Source organism: Neolamprologus multifasciatus, chromosome 23 (genome assembly GCF_963576455.1).
Source record: "Neolamprologus multifasciatus chromosome 23, fNeoMul1.2, whole genome shotgun sequence".
Classification (NCBI taxonomy): Eukaryota; Metazoa; Chordata; class Actinopteri; order Cichliformes; family Cichlidae; genus Neolamprologus; species Neolamprologus multifasciatus.
Window position 1 is genome coordinate 34,528,525 of NC_140460.1, and position 19,504 is coordinate 34,548,028.

General features: G+C 38.5%; 3 protein-coding genes across 3 annotated transcripts; 1 reads left to right on the plus strand and 2 right to left on the minus strand.

The window, feature by feature from the left end:
• Positions 1 to 8,571: 8,571 nt before the first annotated feature.
• Positions 8,572 to 11,702, plus strand: LOC146492060 (uncharacterized). The gene is made up of 2 exons (XM_085150266.1): positions 8,572 to 9,488; positions 11,146 to 11,702. The coding sequence occupies exons 1-2, from the start codon at positions 8,652 to 8,654 to the stop codon at positions 11,470 to 11,472; spliced, it is 1,164 nt and encodes a 387-aa protein (XP_085006392.1). The 5' UTR covers positions 8,572 to 8,651; the 3' UTR covers positions 11,473 to 11,702.
• Positions 11,703 to 13,386: 1,684 nt separating this feature from the next.
• Positions 13,387 to 16,383, minus strand: LOC146492061 (uncharacterized). Its single transcript, XM_085152246.1, has 3 exons — positions 16,002 to 16,383; positions 15,325 to 15,441; positions 13,387 to 14,816 (listed from the first exon to the last, which is right to left on the minus strand). Exons 1-3 carry the CDS (start codon positions 16,377 to 16,379, stop codon positions 13,740 to 13,742), a joined length of 1,572 nt encoding a protein of 523 aa, XP_085008372.1. The 5' UTR covers positions 16,380 to 16,383; the 3' UTR covers positions 13,387 to 13,739.
• Positions 16,384 to 16,528: 145 nt separating this feature from the next.
• Positions 16,529 to 19,249, minus strand: LOC146492062 (uncharacterized). The gene is made up of 3 exons (XM_085152247.1): positions 19,078 to 19,249; positions 16,770 to 17,368; positions 16,529 to 16,642 (listed from the first exon to the last, which is right to left on the minus strand). The coding sequence occupies exons 1-3, from the start codon at positions 19,153 to 19,155 to the stop codon at positions 16,564 to 16,566; spliced, it is 756 nt and encodes a 251-aa protein (XP_085008373.1). The 5' UTR covers positions 19,156 to 19,249; the 3' UTR covers positions 16,529 to 16,563.
• Between the last annotated feature and the right edge of the window lie 255 nt (positions 19,250 to 19,504).

A 19,504-nucleotide genomic window follows, 5' to 3' on the forward strand; every position in this document is an offset into this window, starting at 1 on the left:
GGCAATGCCATGATGATCCATTTGGCAAAATAAATCCATTGGGTATCCTTGTTGGTCTTCAGACAACAATTCTGACGGCTAAAGAACCAAATGGGACAGGCGAAAAAAAAAAAAAAAAAAAAAAAAAAAAAAAAAAAAAAAAAAAAAAAAAAGAGAGAAGCAGCAACAAGGCCCATACTACATAACAGAGTAGACCTCATTAACAACTCAGAGCATGAAAGTATGAGTTGGGATAGAGGTGGGTTTCAAAGAAGCTTGCAGTTTGTAGCAAATACAGGCACATTATGTGGGCTGGCACTGAGCTGATCTCAGTGATCTGATGAAATTGCAGTTGAGCTTGGGTCTGTGGTCTGCCAGAATAGCACGTTGCTAGGCTAAATGCAAATTTAGCATTGCTAAATTTGAATTTGGAATGCTAGTTTAACTTAAGCGTGTCACTTTAATGTTTTTCTTTTCATCGTCAGTTTTCATAAGGTGCTTTTATACATGAATTCTAGAGAATCTGTTGCGACATTATCCAAAGTTGCCTTTTCTCACACATGGCAGGAGATAGGCAGATGTGTTTTCCACAAATAGAAATAACCTCTTGGCTTATGCCAGGGTACTGCCTGGGTAGAACTTGCAAGAGGCATGACACGTAATGACCATGACCACTTGCTTCTGCATATAATTACCTGCACTATTTTTACAAGAAGGCAATCAGATATCACATACCTGACTAAGCTGAACATTTGCATTTTAACATGCACCTTCTTTAGGTGTAGAAACATTTAAGACTGCAGTGCATGTGTGGAAGTGGCTCCAAGAAAGGACTATTTAGGTATAGTTATTGCATAGGCAGGTATTTGTATGTGTCAGTAATACCAGCTCAGCCCTTTCTAGTTTGTAGTGTGAAGTGGTTCAAAGTTAAGCGATAGCCTGCTTTAATTTTCTATTTGCAATCTGCGTTTTTAAAGCCATACTTCATTTAAGATTGGACATAGTTGTTTGTGACAAACAACAACCTTAAATTGTTTAACAGATATTTATGTGTGGTTGTTAAGAGATTTAATTGAATACAGTTATTAGAAACATGTATTTATCTATCTGTTAATACATGTATATTTTTTTTCTATTAAAGCAGAGAACATGGACAGTAACATTTTTCTTTAGCAATTAATTGCATTACACACTTCTAGCACTGTTTCCATTCATTACTGTGGGTACATCAGAAGGAAACGCAATAAATACAATATTCAGTGACTTTGTTGGTTTTCCTTTTTTTCGTGGGACTAATTGATGCTAACACAAATAATCCAAATGGAAAATCTCATATCACAACACCTTTTTTTTTTTTTTAAACTATGGAAGCTGCTTGGTCTGCAGCAAGAATCATCACCACGTGTCACCAATTCTTTCATCTCTAGTTTGTTTCCAGTTGCGTTGAAAATGAACTTTCCCTATTTTTTTGTTTTCTATACAGTATTTATTTTATTGAAACACACATGCATGATTTCACATCCTCTCACTTACTTAATGAACCTTCATCCTTGAAATGTCCTGCTATTTTATTGAGATGCAAACCCAGTGTGAGAGCATTTACACTAGGCAGCCCACCCAAAACAGAGAGCTGTATTTTTAGAAAAGTTTTCAGAGGTGCTATCCATCATTCACCCAATTCCCAGCAGAATGACTATTACAGGTGACTTTCTTGCTCTGTTCTGACAATCCTGCTCAGTCAAAAGAGATGAATTTTATACATGCCGGATGCTCTATGGATTCTACACAAGTCAGAAATAACTCATATAGATATGGACTCTGGAGTGTGATGTACGTGATTGACTCATTGATGCCAACCACAGTTACTGACACTGTTTGTCACAGGGCAAAAAAAAAGAAGAGTCATTACTAATAATTCCACAGAATAGTAAAATATCTAAAAATGTCTGTCAGTTGCTTATTAGTGGTTTAGATTTTCTTTCTTCTGTTTGAGGAAATGGATATTATGCATTCAGTGACACGTTTTTTTATTGTTTCTATTATGTGTTGGATGGCGTTCTGGGGGTTGTTTTTGGTGGTTTGAATGGTCTCCATTTTCTGTTGTTGTTGAATTTGACTGCACTAGTTTCATGACAGACTTGTAATGGTTTCAATTAGGAGGCTCAGTAGGTTTCCTGATGATATTGCCATTAAGCTTCCAATAAAGCTATTAAAAATATACACAGTTTTGTCCCAGATATTTCTCCTCGGTAAGGACCGTGAGAATTCCTCACACAAGATGGTCACATTTCTTCCATCCATCCATCCATTTGCTTCCGCTTATCCTATTCAGGGTCGCGGGGGGCGCTGGAGCCTATCCCAGCTGTCATAGGGCGAGAGGCAATGTGTGTTAGCCCAGTCTGTCGCAGGGCTAACACACAGAGACAGACAACCATTTGCACTCACATTCACTCCCGCATTCATACCTATGGGCACATTTAGACTAATCAAATAACCTATCCCCACAAACTGCATGTCTTTGGACGGTGGGAGGGAGCCGGAGTACCCGGAGGGAACCCACATTTCTTCTGCAAAAAAATACAGCAGAAATCCTTATTGTCTATACCTGACATATAGTCTTTGTATACCACAAAAAGTGCTTTGGTGAACTGTGTAAAAAATGGAAATGTTTACAAATGTTTTTTTTTTTTTGTTGTTTTTTATGATAAGGATAAAAATGAGAGCGGCTGGTGTGCAGACCCCCTCCATCTCTATCGCTATCATCCATCAGCCTTGGGATGAAGACTTTCAGGAGATGCATCATTGTCTGCCAGCTGTTGTCAACAAGCCTCCCTCCTCCACCCTCTGTCTTTTGAAAATCCATTTTTCTTGACTTTTTCGCATCTCAGGACTGTACTGTGCATTCTCTCTGTCTATTAAATGTAAGTATTAAGTGTTTTGCATGACCACAACATCATAATCCTTAAAATTACACCGACAAGAGCTTATGTGTCCTTAAAACCTCTTTCAGATGGCTAGTTTGACCATTTCACATTGTAAAAGAATATAAAGGCATACATATTGTATATTTTGTTAAAACAGTAAAAGATAAGTCACAAGTTGATGCAGCTAATGAGGCCAATCAAACACATCTGTTTAAAAAGTACAAATTGTGAGTGAGGACCAAAATGAAAGCATTAAAATGTACTTGGTACAGTGTGACACTACAGCTTTATTAACATGATATTAACTAGCACAATAGTGTTGTAGATTAGCCTTTGTATACCATGAAAATAAGGTGACATTAGCTTAGTGTGGCTTACACCCACCGTTTACCTCTTTGTGACCAGTTTCACACTAGAAGTTTTCCCCAGCTTCCATGACCTGTGTGACTGACATTCCAAGAAAAAAAAAAAGGTAATTTAACAAACTAATATTCAATATAATTATTATGTGTCATCATCCTAATATAGTTTTAGTAGAGTACTAGTTTAAACTAACAACTAAATATGAAAACGTTGACATAAGTCTTAAGTAATTTGTGTTTTTCAGGCCGTCCACAGAGTCTCCTTGCTGGCATCTGCATCAGGCCTCCCAGTGATGACATCAGAAACACTCATTTGTTGAGTCATTTGTTATCCAACGCTGTATCTACAACAACTACTTGGCAGTATCAGTACTTGCCAGGTTAAACACGAGTCAAATTAAGCATATCAACAAATGACTAATTCATTTTTTTGTTTTGTTTGTTGCGTGTGCGCAAAAAAACCCAACAGATTTTTAAGTCGAGGTTTTCAAGTCAGGTCAGTATAAGCATCTGTAAATATATCGCTATTCTTGGATGGTTATATATAAAATACCCCTAACATGTGTATGCATGTACATATTCGTGGTGTCGTGGCTTTAGAAAAGTTCTGTAGGGAGAATGACCAGAGCGACTGACACTCAGAGATCACAATTCAACTAAAGGACAAACAAAGTATAAATACTATAAATTAGTGGTTATTATTAAAGTCTGTTGCAACACAACTGAACATGAGGATAAAAGACCTCCACTTCAAAAGCGGACATACAAAAAAAAAGATGAAACACTTGTGGGTTCCCATATAAGCAGGAAATATAGAGCTTATGAAGGTGCCAATGTTGCCTTTTATTTTCTTATTTAGAGTGTGGCTAATAGCTTGAAATGTGCCTCGAAGGATGTGGGAAAGGAGCCTGTGCTGTGTTTGGTTTAGCACATAGTGGATTTTGAAAGGCGCAAACTAAATTTAGACAGGTTGAATTTGACACAGCCAGACGTGAGTGCGCATGCGCTAACAGACACAGTCATTAGGCTTTCAACAAACATCATCTGGGTGGAATGATGAGTCTTTAGTGGTGCATTTGTTTCCTTCACATTACTGAGGAGAGGAAGGTGGGGGTGGAGGGATAGAGGGGGAGTGCTGCTGGTTGTGGTGGCAGAAGGGGGGCTGCTATTGATATGCTCCATGCAGTGCCAACACCTGACTAATTTCATGCAGCCATTCAAATGACTGCCTCCTTTGGCTCGTCTGTGCTTCCTGCCGACTCCCCGCTGAGCATACTCACAGAGGAACAGGTCAATGCAAATGAGATACAGACCTTTTAAAAGGGACAGTTGGCTCTAAATCAAGAGACAAGTATGCCATATGATAGCCATGCTTAATTGAGCATTATATATTAAGGTGGCAAAAATAAGGAATAAATAATCTTTGAACTGTGTGATAATACCCTGTCACACACAAAAATGGAAATGGAAATTATCCTTTTAATTGAATCGCTTGTACACAGGAAAGCTCATTGTTTGTTTGTTTTTTGCCAAAGGTACAACCTGATAATAGGTGAAGACATGCAACCCTGGTACAGCCAAAGAGGTGGATCCAAGCAATGTTAAAAGACATATGTTGTTAAATAAAATAGCGTTACTAATTATATTTATTGCTATATATATAATCTATTTAGCTATTACATGAAGAGCCATTTGAACTGCTATTTGTGTGGAATCTATTCCGCCTCCCATATTGTCACATACCAGTGTTAGGCCTCAGTGACACAGGCGTATAGACTGGTTTGGAGCCCCTGGCAAAATGGGTATTCCTCAACCAGCTGGTGAGTAGCAGCTGAAGATTGCTGGGAGTCACTGTGAAATCTGTTGTTAAAGCCAAGAACAGGTCAGTGACCAGCTGGCAGCTAGTATTCCTCATGGCTTTGGCGAATGGCAGCTGGATGTTACTGGCTGTGAAACTGGTTGTAGAGGTGTTGCACTAAAAGGTCTTTGCAATTGCTTTGGTTGCTAGCAGACTGCTACAGTCGTCTATAGATTGCATGGAGGAGTTATGTAACAAAGAAACTGAGGATATTTGCATTTAATTTCTCCATTTCTTGTTTGCATTGTGCTGAACAAGTTTGAAAACCACTCGGTGTTTAGCTGTTCGCAAACAAGTCGATATCTTAATGCAAAATGCAAGAAAACGAGGCAATCTGCTAATGACCAAAGCAAACAAGAAGGTTTTCAGTGCAGCACTGTCTTTGCGACAAAGTTCAATGCCAGTAAAAACTTTCCAATCAGTTTGGAGAGACATAGATTTCCTCTCTGACTGGTGGTTGGCAGATGGTTTCCCAGTGGCCTCTGGGCCTGTGTGACTGAGGCCTAACTCCAAAGCTTCAGCTTCAGTGGTCACTGTATGAGACCAGTAACCATGGTAAACAGTGAAATTAGTAACCACACAGTCCCAGAAAAGGGAAACGAATAAAAGCAAAACTACAGTGTGAAAATAGCAGCCCTACATCCACATTAAAAAGCAAAAACAGGTATAATCTAGCAAAACAGTATAATGTAGCAGTACCCTGCAGGTCAGAAAATGACATTAAAAGAGTATTAGCTGGATTGGAAAATTAGGCAAAGAGATGACCCTTGAATTCAAATTTGAAGAGAAGGAGTTCCTGACTAAATGTGTTTGACGTTGGGATCAAGAATCTGTTGGGTGAGCATCCTGAGAGACTTTCTGATGAGGCAGACCCCCTTAGGCAAAGAAGATAAACAAAGAGCTACATTCATTAGGAGCAAACAGACTAGAGTTATAAAACTGAGCTGAGCAAAATGACTAAAAATGGATGGAAAAACAGAGCTATTAAGGTAGAAAGTAGGTGTGTCAGTGGTTTAGGATTGGGAAGGAGGTGGCACATTTACATTGAAGACTACTTAAAGAAAGAAAGAAAGAAAGAAAGAAAGAAAGAAAGAAAGAAAGAAAGAAAGAAAGGAAGAAAAAACTAAACAGAACTTTCAGCACATATTATAACTTGACAAGTTTTTAATGGTCACATTAGAGAACTAAGTAAATATAGTCTTTGGCTGAGCTTGACTATATTGCCTAGCCACAGTCCCCCAGATTCCACTACCAGCCCACATCAAACATTACCCTTCTACATATCCACTTGGCAAAGCTCATATAGTCCATGCTGGTTAGGCCAAAGTTACTGGGCATCTGTAAGCTACTTTGCAACCCACATCCATCACATCTCCTCCATTTCATGCTGTATCTAACTTCATACACTACACTACTACTATTTTCTTATTTACCATTCAAGTAGACTTACTGAATTGAAAGCCTCAAGATTAAAAATCATCCGCTTGTGACGAAGACTACTCGTTAGTGAAATGTTTTGTGTGTGTATAATTGCACTGATTGAATAAAATGCTACAACATCAAACAAGAACACGTTTCAATTAATGCTGGCGTCTGAGAATCAAATTAAAAAGTAATTTATTTAATAAAAAACATGGATGAGTTAAGTAGATGATATCAGATGCATTAAAATAAAAGCTGGACTTAGAGAGAGCCACCCTTCCCCCCTTTCTGTTATGCAGGGTGATATCCACATGGAAAAGGGAACAAAACTGTCATTATTATTTTTATGCATTTCCTACACCACAGCTTGACCAGTGTGTCCTCGGGGTAAATACAACTGGATAAAAGCATGCAGAATATAGCAGTAATTGAGCTGTGTGGGATTTAGCTGTCAAGTAGTTAATGTACCCATGAAATAAATTGGATTAGCACGTTAACAATGCCTCTTCCTGATGTTTAAAACAGTGTAGACTGCTCTGAGAAAAACTAAGCTGAAAACAACACAGTGGACATTTAAAGTTAGGCCTTCAAGTGAATAATTTAAACTGGACAAACTTTACAGGCTGGCTGCCTCAAAGTTCAACCCACATTTACTAGTTAGCAGTAACCACAAATTATAGCTATGATCAATTAATAATATGGCATATTATAGCAAAATAACTACATTTATCAAAAACAATCATTTAAGGCCAAACATTTCTGAACCAAATGTCATGTCAATTCATCCAATAGTCTAGACATCCAAAATGACAAACGTCAACAAGATAAGTAGTACCGATCCATGTAGCAGATGCGTAATGAAAATGACTGGATAATTAGATGAAAAACACTTTGATGTGCATGTTTGTTGATAGCACTTGATAACAGCTGATTCTAAGCTGCACTCATTCTTTTTTTGAATAATCCTTCAAACTGACAAGCAAGGACATAACCTCCTTGGCAGAGGTAAGAAAACCAGGGCATCACAGTAACTGTCCAAATAGGAAGAGCTAATCCACAAACAGACAAAAACAGATTAAAACTAAAAGGCAGATATACGAAGCATGCTGAAGCATAAATCTCCAATAAGTGAGCTGCCGACATTTCCTTATTGGCTTCTATGCAAACACAGGTCTTTTTGCAGCCAGATGAGTTGCCCCCTGTTGGCAATTAGAAAAAATGCAGGTTTAACACACATGGTGGTAATTGTCAAAATGCTTTCTTTATTCGCCTTTACTTGTTTGTAACTATAATAGTATTTATATGGCACTTTCTGTGCCTCAGACTACAAAAATATTTTCACATATGTCCATACAGAGCTTTGTTTTGAACACTTTAGGCAATTTATTTACCTTGTATCCAAATTTAGAATCTGCAGCAACCCAACACAAGCACACGGGCATGCGAACGCCATACTTATTCAAACTAATCGCTGTTTGGGGCCACCACTTTGTGCTTAGCAAAGCACCAGGTAGCCATAAATATGTAATTTTAGGAGATTTTTAGTGGAAAAATTGTTTTAGTTCAGCAAACAGAAGTCAATCAATTTATGAATCTAGGGGCCACTGCATGAAAACAAGTTGAAGTGCTGAATTATTGAAATATTGTCCTACTCAAATGTTGCCTTATTTTCTTAAATCAAAGTAGTTAACATTAAGTAATTTAGTGGTACTTACGGAGCCCCGCAGGGGACATGGGAGAAAAAAAAATTAAGACGGACTTTTGCGAGATCTCGCAAAAGTTTTGCGAGATCTCGCAAAACAAACTCGGGATCTCGCAAAAGTTTTGCGAGATCTCGCAAAACAAACTCGGGATCTCGCAAAACTTTTGCGAGATCTCGCAAAACTTTTGCGAGATCTCGCAAAACTAACTCGGGATCTCGCAAAACTTTTGCGAGATCTCGCAAAACTAACTCGGGATCTCGCAAAACTTTTGCGAGATCTCGCAAAACAAACTCGGGGAAAAAAACAAAACAAAACAAAACAAAACAAAAAAACTCGGGATCTCGCAAAAGTCCATACCATACACCTCCAAATCAGCACTGAAACTTTAGAAACAACCACAGCGATGGAGGACACACACCCATTTGAGCGATTCATAGATTTTTACTTTGAGCTTGGACTAAACTATAAAGACATTAAAACTGTGCTTTGCAGTAGACACAGTTTTCATATAAGCGAAAGACATCTGAAGAGAGTTCTTAGCGCAAGGGGACACACTCGCCACAAAGCGTACTCTGACCTGGCCGTCTTGGTTGAATTTATAGACAACCAATTGCAGTACTCTGGGCAGCTTCACGGATACCGATGGATGTACGCTAAATGCAGGGAACATGGACTACGCGTGAGGAAAGAGGATGTGCGCTTGGTTTTGAAGGAGCTGGATCCCCGAGGCGTCGCACTGAGGCAAGCAAGACGTTTCAGGCGAAGGAACTATTTTTCAAAAGGGCCGAATTTCATCTGGCACATGGACTCCTACGACAAACTGAAGCCATATGGCATCTGTATCAATGGTAATATTGACGGTTTCTCTAGAAAAATAATCTGGCTTAATGCGTACACAACAAATAGTAATCCGAAAGTGATCGGGGGGTATTACATAGAAGCGGTGCAGCGTTTAAAGGGCTGCCCTAGAGTTGTGAGGGGCGATCTTGGAACTGAAAATGGCCATGTTAGAGGCTTTCAGCGTTTCCTTGTGCCCGTGGCTCCTAACGACATCCTTGAGGGTTACTTGGAGGGAGCAAGTACCGCCAATCAAAGGATTGAATACTGGTGGCGTTTTCTTCGCAGCCAATGTCTGGAGTTCTGGTTATCCTTATTTGCAGACATCAGAGACAACGGGTACTTTGATGGTGGGTTTCTGGACAAAAACCTCCTTCAGTTTTGTTGCATGGGACTCATCCAGGTGAGTTAATAAAATATGTTTTGTTGCGTGTATGGATGCATGCGTGTGTGAGTGAGAGATAAAAGAAACTGAGGAAGTGATAGAGAGGTAATACACGAAGTACTGTGAGAGATGAGACCTGTGCCAGGTTTAGGAAATGGAGAGACTTGCAGGAAGAAAGAGACAAGACAGGGAGAAGCGGTTGAGAGGAGCAGGGAGTAAATGAAATAAAAAATTGTGTAAATACTATAATTTAGGCTTAAGCAATCGGCCGCCTTAAGGAAGAGCTCAACAACCAAGACTACAGTAACATCCAGTGTTGAAGAGTAACGGAATACATGTACCGCCGTTACGTATTTAAAATACAAAATATGAGTAACTGTATTCCGTTACAGTTACCGTTTAAAAAGGTGGTATTTAGAATACAGTTACTTTGTTGAAATAAATGGATTACACCGTGGTACTTTCCTGTTTCATATTGTGGCGGGTCAGGACTGTTTGGGTTTTGTTTGACAGCTACGTTCTGTTGCTCCAGGCGGCAGCGTTACGGTTGCCATGGTTACAGGGTGACGCTCTCTCTCTCTGCGTGTTTCCTGGGTGAGAGAGGCCTTTTTGTTGTTGTTGTGCTAAGCTAATAGGCAGAATGCTACAGGCATAGCTCTAAAGAATGTAGCATCATAGGCAGTGTAGTCCGTGCTGCAGGGAGAATGGACTGCCATACCCCTGATGTGTCTGTGAGCAAGGGAGGGAGAAAAAAAAGTACGAGCTGTCATCGAGCAGAAACGGGAGCTGGAAGCATGTAAATATAATAATAACCACTGCAGCCAAGAAGAGTGCCTGACGTAAGTAAGCTATTAAGACTCGACTGTACACCGTGTTCGTGTTTTCCTCCAAAAACAATAAGTTCCGTTGGAGCAGCCTTTCAACGCCTCTCTCTCGCAAGCAAAGTTGACCCAGACAACAAAGTAAAGCTATTTTTTGGCTACGACCCGACACAGAACCCACCGTATTAGCCAGAGGTCCCTTTATTATGGTTCGGAGCCACGGACCTTCAGTAACAGTAATAAATCACAACAATAGTACATTCACGTAGTTGTAAACAGCATGATAATATATTAAGTAATCCAAAGTATTCAGAATATGTTACTCTCATTGAGTAACGTAGCGGAATACGTTACAGAATACATTTCGGGTCATGTATTCTGTAATGGAATACATTTTAAAAGTAACCTTCCCAACACTGGTAACATCTATGTTGAAGATGTTGACATGGCATATGAAAATTTCTTATCTATAATATTAACTATTTACAATTTGGAATTATTTAGATTGGAATATCCAAATAACTTACAAATACAAAATACAATGATCAGTGACATAAAACAAATTGATTATTATGAGGGGAGTAGATGAGACAAGCAGGTAGTAATAAGACTAATAGTACTAATGTAAGATATCACAGCATAACAGTAACTGTAGTTAGTGTGTGAAACACTTGTACAGATGACATTAGGTAAAGTACATGATTACAAAAATTCGCATGATTGTTTAAAAATAATAAATTGCATAAATAAAAGAAACCTTCCTCTCAGTGAGTGAGTTGTCTCATCGTGATCTGCGTATATGTATATACGTACATGCGATCACATTTCTTAAATTTCTGTATTCTTTTTAACAGGATGAGCTGGATGACACTGCACAGGTTTGGAATACACACTCCATCAGGCCATCAACAAACATCAATATCCCCAGTGGTCGACCTAATGTAATGTATCCATTACCTGAGCTCTACGGGACAAGAGACTTCCTTTGCCCCACTGAAGAAGAAGATGTTGAAATGTGTAAAACTGAGTGTGTTTTTCGACTGACCAAACCATGTGACCCCGATGTATATGAACTGTGCAATATCATCATGACTGAGTCCCATCTGACTCCACCAACAGACCCATATCAGGCTGTGAACTTGTACATGCATTTAAGAGAGAACATCATGGCATTAGTGTAAATTGCATACACTGCAGCAGAGAACATTTCTCAAAATTGACCTGTGCTATATGTGAGAAAGCTAACTTCTGGATATTAAACAGACTGTAAACTGTAAGCTTTCTAGTACACAGTCGTTTATGAGAATATCTTATATAGAAATATTTATTGTTGTGTTCCAGGAGGGTCAGTGAACTAAAGTATAAAGGGGAGTCTCTGCCTGTTAATGATATTCTGAGTGTTCTTTAGCAGAAAAACATTGTAATGTTCTGTCAAATGTTATCAAGTTCTATGTCTATGTGTATTACTTCGAATTACTTTAACTGTCATTTGGCTTGATACATGGATCAAAACATAAGACACGTCTTAATTTAATGTGTTAGGAGTTTTAATGTACAGTGTTTACTCAGATAATGGTGGTTTATGTTGAGTATTTTGTAATAACTTTTAAATGGTGAGTTGGTATTTATTTACACCATCTCTATTTGTTAATGATGGGAATGTTTAGTTGTTTATGTTGGCTAGAATACAGTTTAAAATCGAAGAGATATTCTATTATGCCTTGTTGCTTTATATATATTATAACACCAACTGTCACACTGGCAAGCTACATGAAATGGTACTAAGGGGCATCATAATCTGAGGGGGGGCACCTTGGCATTTTTCTAAACTCAAGTTTCTCTGTCTAAAAATATAATTATTTCATGTCATTTTTGCTATTTTTTTTTAACTATTTATTCTGATTCCAGACGAGCTTTAGTTTTTTAATGTTGGTTAAACAAAACTGAAAAAATAAAGAACTAAATCGAGACCTTTTGAACTCTTAGAATTTCTAATAGATATAAACATTCTTTTTTGGTCACTGAATTTATCTGAAGCTTATTTTATCAGCTGAATAACAAATTCTTTGCACCCACCTGTTCTGTTGATGAACAGCAATTTCATTCGAATGCTATTTTTGCAAAACTCACCACTTCTGAAAGGATGATATGTGTTGTTGAACTACCGGATAAATAAACTGAAATCTAATCAATTTCTAATTTTTTTTTTGGACTATGTAGTACAGACAACTAAAAAATTGCAAATGACAAAAGCATATCGACAACATCTGTGTATTGACTGCCTGTGTTCCCAGGCACTTTAATTTCAGAGAAGGGTAGACAGAAGTGCATAATCTGTCAAAAATATAGCAATATTTTATAATTAACCATATATACTATTTGATCTAATTAGAAATCCTGGCCTACAATCTTGTTTATCCAAGAAACTGTTAAATCTGATAATCATTGCTTGGGAATTTGTAATTATATAAGACAGTATAAAGAATTGTGAATCATCTGTATGTCACATTATGGCAAAGTCCTTTCAAAAAAGATAACTTGTGATGGCAATATGCTTTTTAACAAAACAACTAGTAAACATTTCAGAAGCTAATCAAGGGAAAATAGGACTTATTGTTACAAGATGATGTTTATAGGCCACATCAGCTTTAAGAATTTGGAAACAGGATCTTATCATTAACTTTCAATAACTTTTTTCGCAACCATAGTGACATTCTTTACTAATATTAATGGACCTTTCACCCTAAAATCAAATTTACACATTTTTCTGTTCGCTAGCTGTAGTATTCGTTAATCCACATTGTTTTAGTGTGAGTTGCCCAATTTTAGAGATATTGACTGTACAAGCCTACCCTTCTCGTTTCACATGGTACTTAATGCTTAGTAGCAATGTCTTTATGTAGACCTTATGTAGCTTCATGTAGTTTTTCAACAAGGAAGAGATCTCTACAGCTAATATCTCCCAAAACTAGGCAACTCACGACAAAACATTCTAGATGGATAAACAGCAAGCCAATGTGTGTCACTGTGGGGTATGCAGGTGTGTTGAGAGAATGTACCCAAAAGCAGACAAGGAGAGAGAGAGGACACTGAACTTAAAACAAAAGCGAGCCTTTATTCTGGCTGATGGCAGGAGTAAAAGGAAACAATGACAATGTGTACAGCAGATTTTGATGTGATCTGTCCCTCTAACGCTAAACACAAACCTTGTTTTCAACAGAAGTTAAAGATGCGGTCATTTTCAAAGAATTTTAAACAATAAAGAGTCCTTGTGAAATCTGAGCTAACATACAACTAAACCATCAGAAAATTAAATTTGTGACTGCTTATTATACAGCTGAATATATCAAATGCTTCAATGAGAAATGAAACAAGACAGAATTTATGAACTCAAGGATAATCATACATATAACAATTACAGCTGTAACCATTAGTACACTCATCAAGTTCAAATGATGTCCATTTCAAAGTAATTGCTGGAAAGGACATTGTCGAACTCTGTGCGAAATTCAGGATAAGAACTGTAAGTGCATGGCACTTCAAGGGTAGCTCCACAGGTGTGAGCAACAGGCCTTCTGTTGAGCCCAGTTTCAGCATTAAAGCACACCAAAATTTTGTCAACACATATCACAGAAGATCCTGTGCAGAAGCGCAGGATTTTTTCAGCTTTGGTTTCATCAGCGTTTTTAACATAACGCTGAAGATGGTTAAAGGTTGTCTGTTCTCCGTGAGACAGCATCAATTTTGTTGTTTCAAATAGCTGCACTAGTCTTTTGCCTGTGGCCTTCTTTGTCTCATACAGAGATAACACACTTTCCTTGTCTGCCAGTTTCAGCTGCAGATGTGCCATGGGTGTGGAGAAGCAATCCATTATATACTTTGGCTCTTGGAGAATGGCCTTATGAGCCATTGTTTCAATGGCAGGCTGCATGTTGTTCTTAGGTGGCAGGAAGTGGGAACCCATCCTTGTAAAAAGGTCAAGCAGGTCCTCTTCATCATTTTCATCCATTGTGCCTTGGAGAGCCTTCTCAACAGCTGATCTCTCAAAAGGAGGGAGATAGTTGAGAAACGATGCAATCAGAATGTCTACATCAACTGAGTCCATTCCGTGGATGCAAGCTAAAATGAAAGCCTTTGACAGCCTCACTGGAAAGACACCATGGTCTAGTAAGCCTTTCACCCATATCTGCCCAACTGCTTGCCATTCAGCCTCACTAAAGTCTGGTCTCAGCCTTGGAACTCGTTCATTTTCACCTTCACACTGTTCCAAAAATTGCTCCCAAAATGCAGTGTAAACCTCCCTTGACACCCCAGCATCATCAACAGCATTTTCATTTACAAAGTTCATCTTTAAAGTCTCATTCAGAATGCTACTGTCCATAAATACAGCCAAAAGATCATCAACAACTTTTATCCTGCGAATTGATACATGTAGGGGGCTCTGTGGGTCTCCTGAATTTGATGGGGAAAGTTGGTTGCTTGAATCTAAAGGCAAACCTTGTGCGATGAAATTCAGTCCATGGTCCTGAGTAAAAGACAAAACATGCACATTCCATAAGAAATGCAAATGAATTGTACAGATTACACAATATCAATGTTCTGAAAAAGTTTGAAATTTATTTGTCTAATTTTAGTGGGCTGTACATTCCCAAACCATGGTTGCACTGACAATTTATGTATAACATTCACATTTTGGCCTGATGGATGTCCTCGTATGCCTCACAGAAAATTATACAAGTGTTCTTTACATGTATGAGAAGACTCACTTCTGTGCAAAAAAGGTAGAGAACACAATAGTGACACCAAAACAATGTCTCACTGCTGTGTTATGTAAATAATTTAATTTCAAGACTAAATTTCCTGTTTAATCTTATCTTAATGTTAAACACTGGAATTGTCTCTCAACTGACAATATCCTTTTAATTCAAATGGACCCACAAACTGCCATATCCTCAGAAAATAGCATGAAATTTTGGCATCTCTACAGTATGTAAAGATAGGTGTTTACGGTTGCCCGAATTGATCCATCTTACCTGTGTAATCTGGGGTGCTTCCTCCTGTATTGACTGCATATGGGGTGTGGGCAAGCCATTAGCTGAAGACAATGGTAGCAGGAAACCATCCATAGGTAATCCATTTGTGTCGGCATTCTGAGAAGGAAGTATTGCATTAACTGACAACAGACACCTTAACCCTTCAAGATTAGAAGACTCTTCTTCAATCTTCTACCTTGGCCTATTCTAAATCATGAATGTTCTTAAAAAGTCTGCAAAATATGTCAATAGGTCTTAAGAAATAGAAAAAAGATACACCTCTTTATTTTTAGCCTACATGTCTCACTTACAAGAGTAAAAAGACATATTACAGTGGAATTCCACAGGTTTTTATCAGATCTTTATGTACTTCTTACTACTTAAAATGTTGTATTATTGCTGCAACAAAATCAAGTTTTAAACAAACAAGAGATGAATTCTGATTAATAGAAATTGAGCAAGTGTTTCACAGTACTGTAGGTTATTTCTTTTAAGATCCAAAAGAATAATATTACAGAAAATAACATACATGCTTAAATTTTGTCCAAGCAGGAATGCATGATCAGCTTTTTTTTAAAATCAGAACTATGCAAGTTATTGAATTTGATTATTAATAAATTTCCATATTTTGTAACACTTACATAAACCATATCAACCACAACTGTCCATGGTCTTACCTGTCTGAGATCCTCACTGTTGACATAATTCAGGGTTATCACGACTGTGTCATCACCATCTGCTCTGACAAGATCCTCTTCAGGATTCCATAGAACCGTATCCACTTCGTCTGTGTCTGGAAAACGAAATTCCAAATCTTCTGGAAGTTTCTCCCGGGACTCTAGTTTGAAGGATTTGTTAGGAACTATACTGGTCAGATCAATAATTTCAGAGCAGTGGTCAGGGAAATCATGATCACTTGAGTCAGTCTGCTGCTGCTGTCCCACAACAGTGTTTTTAATGTCTGTTGGGGTTGAATGCATATGATGTGATTTTCCTTGACTTTGTGTTGTCACTGCCTCGCAGAGTGATTTCAGTTTTTTTGGATTGTGTTCCATCTGGAAATTGTGAATCTGTGAACCAGAAAACAAACACAAGAAACAAACGAAAATAACTCAATTATTTTTTCAGCAGCCAGTCATTTAGTACATGTTAATGAATACAAAGCTGTAAGTCTTTCACAGATGTATTAAATGTACCTTACCACACAAGTCAACAACAAATTCCTTGAATAATTTCATCCTACAGAAGTGCAAATATTCGTAGATGTACATAAAGCACTTGAATAAGACAACTCTTTATTGCCGTTGCACAGTCATACCTAGTACAATAGTACAACAAAATTAGAACATGTCGCATGTTACCACCAAGCACTAATAAACACAACAAAATACAGTAACTTTAAAGTGATCATTATTTGTAATAATAACTTTCTTATTTTAACAAACCTGTTTGCCAGTGTCACTGTCAGATGAATCCCCATGGTCAAGTAGATCTGGGACAAAATCATCTGTCTGGTTTGTTCATAAAGTTTGCCAACAGTGTCATCTAAAGCAATCGGATTTCTTTTAAAATCACAGACATCAATGACAAAGTCTTCAACTCTCCCTTTTGGCGAGTACCCATCTGGAAAAAACAGGTCCTTTCCCATTTCCAAAATCTTAGCTACAGTTGTAGTTTTTTCCACAGTTGCATGTCTTGTTCCTCCACCATTTCTGGTTCTCACTTGACGGTATTCATTACTGCTTAAATGAAGCCATCCGATTTCTATTTTTCTGCAGGTCTTCTCTCCTGCAGTATTTCTCTGTCTTGCCATCCCTTCACCTTGCTTGTGGAACACACCTGATGAACCACACAGCACTCCTTTGGTTTTTGATCTTACTTTCCGTGCCGCAATTTTATCTCTTAGGTTCTGCAGAAGAGTCTCTTTATCTGTGCTGTACTTAGTTTGTTGACAGAAGGACTGGACAGCTACTCTGTCACCATATGTCCTTATGTATTTTGCCATTTGTACATCAGTCATGACGGACAGCACTGCCTTATCCACCTGCAGACATAAAACATTAGAGAAATGCTATTAATATACTTTTATTCTAGGAAGCCACATTAGCACACATGGAATACTAACTGTATTAGAAATAGAGTTCTTAATCACTGTTCATGATCATTATCAAAAGTTACTCTGACAACTTGTGTCTTATTACCTTACTGTTGCTCTGTTAGTATTAGTAGAGTAATAGTAGTAGATATTTATATACTACGTTACTAAAAAATATTTTGCTAGTAAGGTATAAGGTAAGTTCCACCAAGTATTTTGTGCTATGGTGTCCATGTTACCATGGTAATGGCACAGCCAGATAACAACATCCAAATTCATGGGCTGCAACCTCTTTTTCTTTTAACTTTATTTATCACATTATCCAAATTCATGGGCTGCATCCTCCTGAGGACGCTTTTGTAGACCGATTACGTCACAGCGATGCGCCGAAGGCTATCCAAAATCCGTACTAGTTTTTTTTTTTATTTGCACAGAAATGTACAACAATTATGGCAATCTCTACAAAGATTCTATTTTAAATTCGTAGACTCCTCCGAATGCAGCGGACAAATGCGTCCTCCTTTTCACCGAATTTTTTTTTTTAATTATTAAACTTTATTAAGAAACAGTATACAGAACATGTATACAACCAGAACAAAATTAACATATACCAGGAGAACGGCACAACTCCCGGCACATCATTTTCAGCTCACCTCGGACTTTTGCAACTCAGGCTAAACGTAATATATAAAACACTTAGACAACCTAAAAATGTTAATGTTTGGCTTTTTTCAGTGTTTTATTTGTTCGTGAGTAAACCGGTTTGGCTGAGATTAAAGTTATTAGATTAAATTAGATAAAATAAAACTTTATTAATCCCCTGGGTGGGTTCCTTCTTGGTTTTTACACCGCTTATGCTGGGCTCACACTGTGCGATTTTTGGCCCATTTTGAGCCGATTTTTGAGTCGTGCGACTGTTTTTGCGATGGCCCGATTTTGGCCGTCGTCGTGCATCGTATAGTATACCTGGGGTAACGAGAAGCGATTAACACCTCACGACCAGCTCCCGATCATCAATCGCTTGGTCGTGAGGATTTCAAACCTGTTTGTAGCAATTTAGCAAAGTTGATGGCGGTGGTGTGCGTGTCTGTGTGAGTGAAAGACAGAGAGGGAGAGCGAGCGACAGAATTTCTGTTATAACCTTCATTTTATAGACGCACAGTGTGAGCACTCGGTCGCATCAGAGCATCGGGTCGTATAGTGTGAGACCCTGCATCGTGACCTACGAACTTCTAACCCCTGCGAGTCAATGTACAGTTTGAGCAGGAGCTGAATCGCGCGACTGTAAAAATCGCACAGTGTGAGCCCAGCATTAGATAGAAAGGAGCAGACGGACGAGTTTAATAAACTCCACCAACGCAGTGGTGACGCTAATCAGAAGGCTAGACCGTCCAATTTCCCCAGCCGTTTACCTCCGGCCTACTTCTGAGGACCCGCCCCACGTAGACCACGAAGCCCGAGTCCTCGGGAGGATGCAGCCCATGAATTTGGACACGATTTGAAATTTCAAAACATATGTGCACTTAACAGTTATGTTTAATGAACCTGAACATATTTACAAGAATTAACATTAAAGGCCTGCATATACGACCTAGGTTTTTCAACAAGTTACTCGCCTTTTGAACCGCGGTGTTTAATGCTTTGTTGTTTATACGTACTTTGTCTTGTTGCATGTGCATGATGTCGTCGTGTGGGACCTCTCTTGACCGCAAGAAATGTTCTAAATCCTCCTCCATGTCTGCACCTACAGGGGCTCCGTACGCACCCTTCAACTGAAACGCTATCAAAAGGAGCGGGATCTTTTGCGAGATCTCGCAAAAGTCCGTCTTAATTTTTTTTTCTCCCATGTCCCCTGCGGGGCTCCGTACACTTTGAATTTAAAAGTTTAGGTGCTTCTCCAGAAAAATCTCCAAAGATGACCAACATTTCAATCGCAGTAAGGTTAAGAGACTACTGCTCTTATTAGACAAAGGAGAATCCGTTCACTTTTAAACCAATTCAAACATAATTACCCGAGGGAAGTGAGTTGATTTGACCTGCTGCCCTTCTGAATAAACATCCTCGCTGCAAATCGCGTCATTGTGA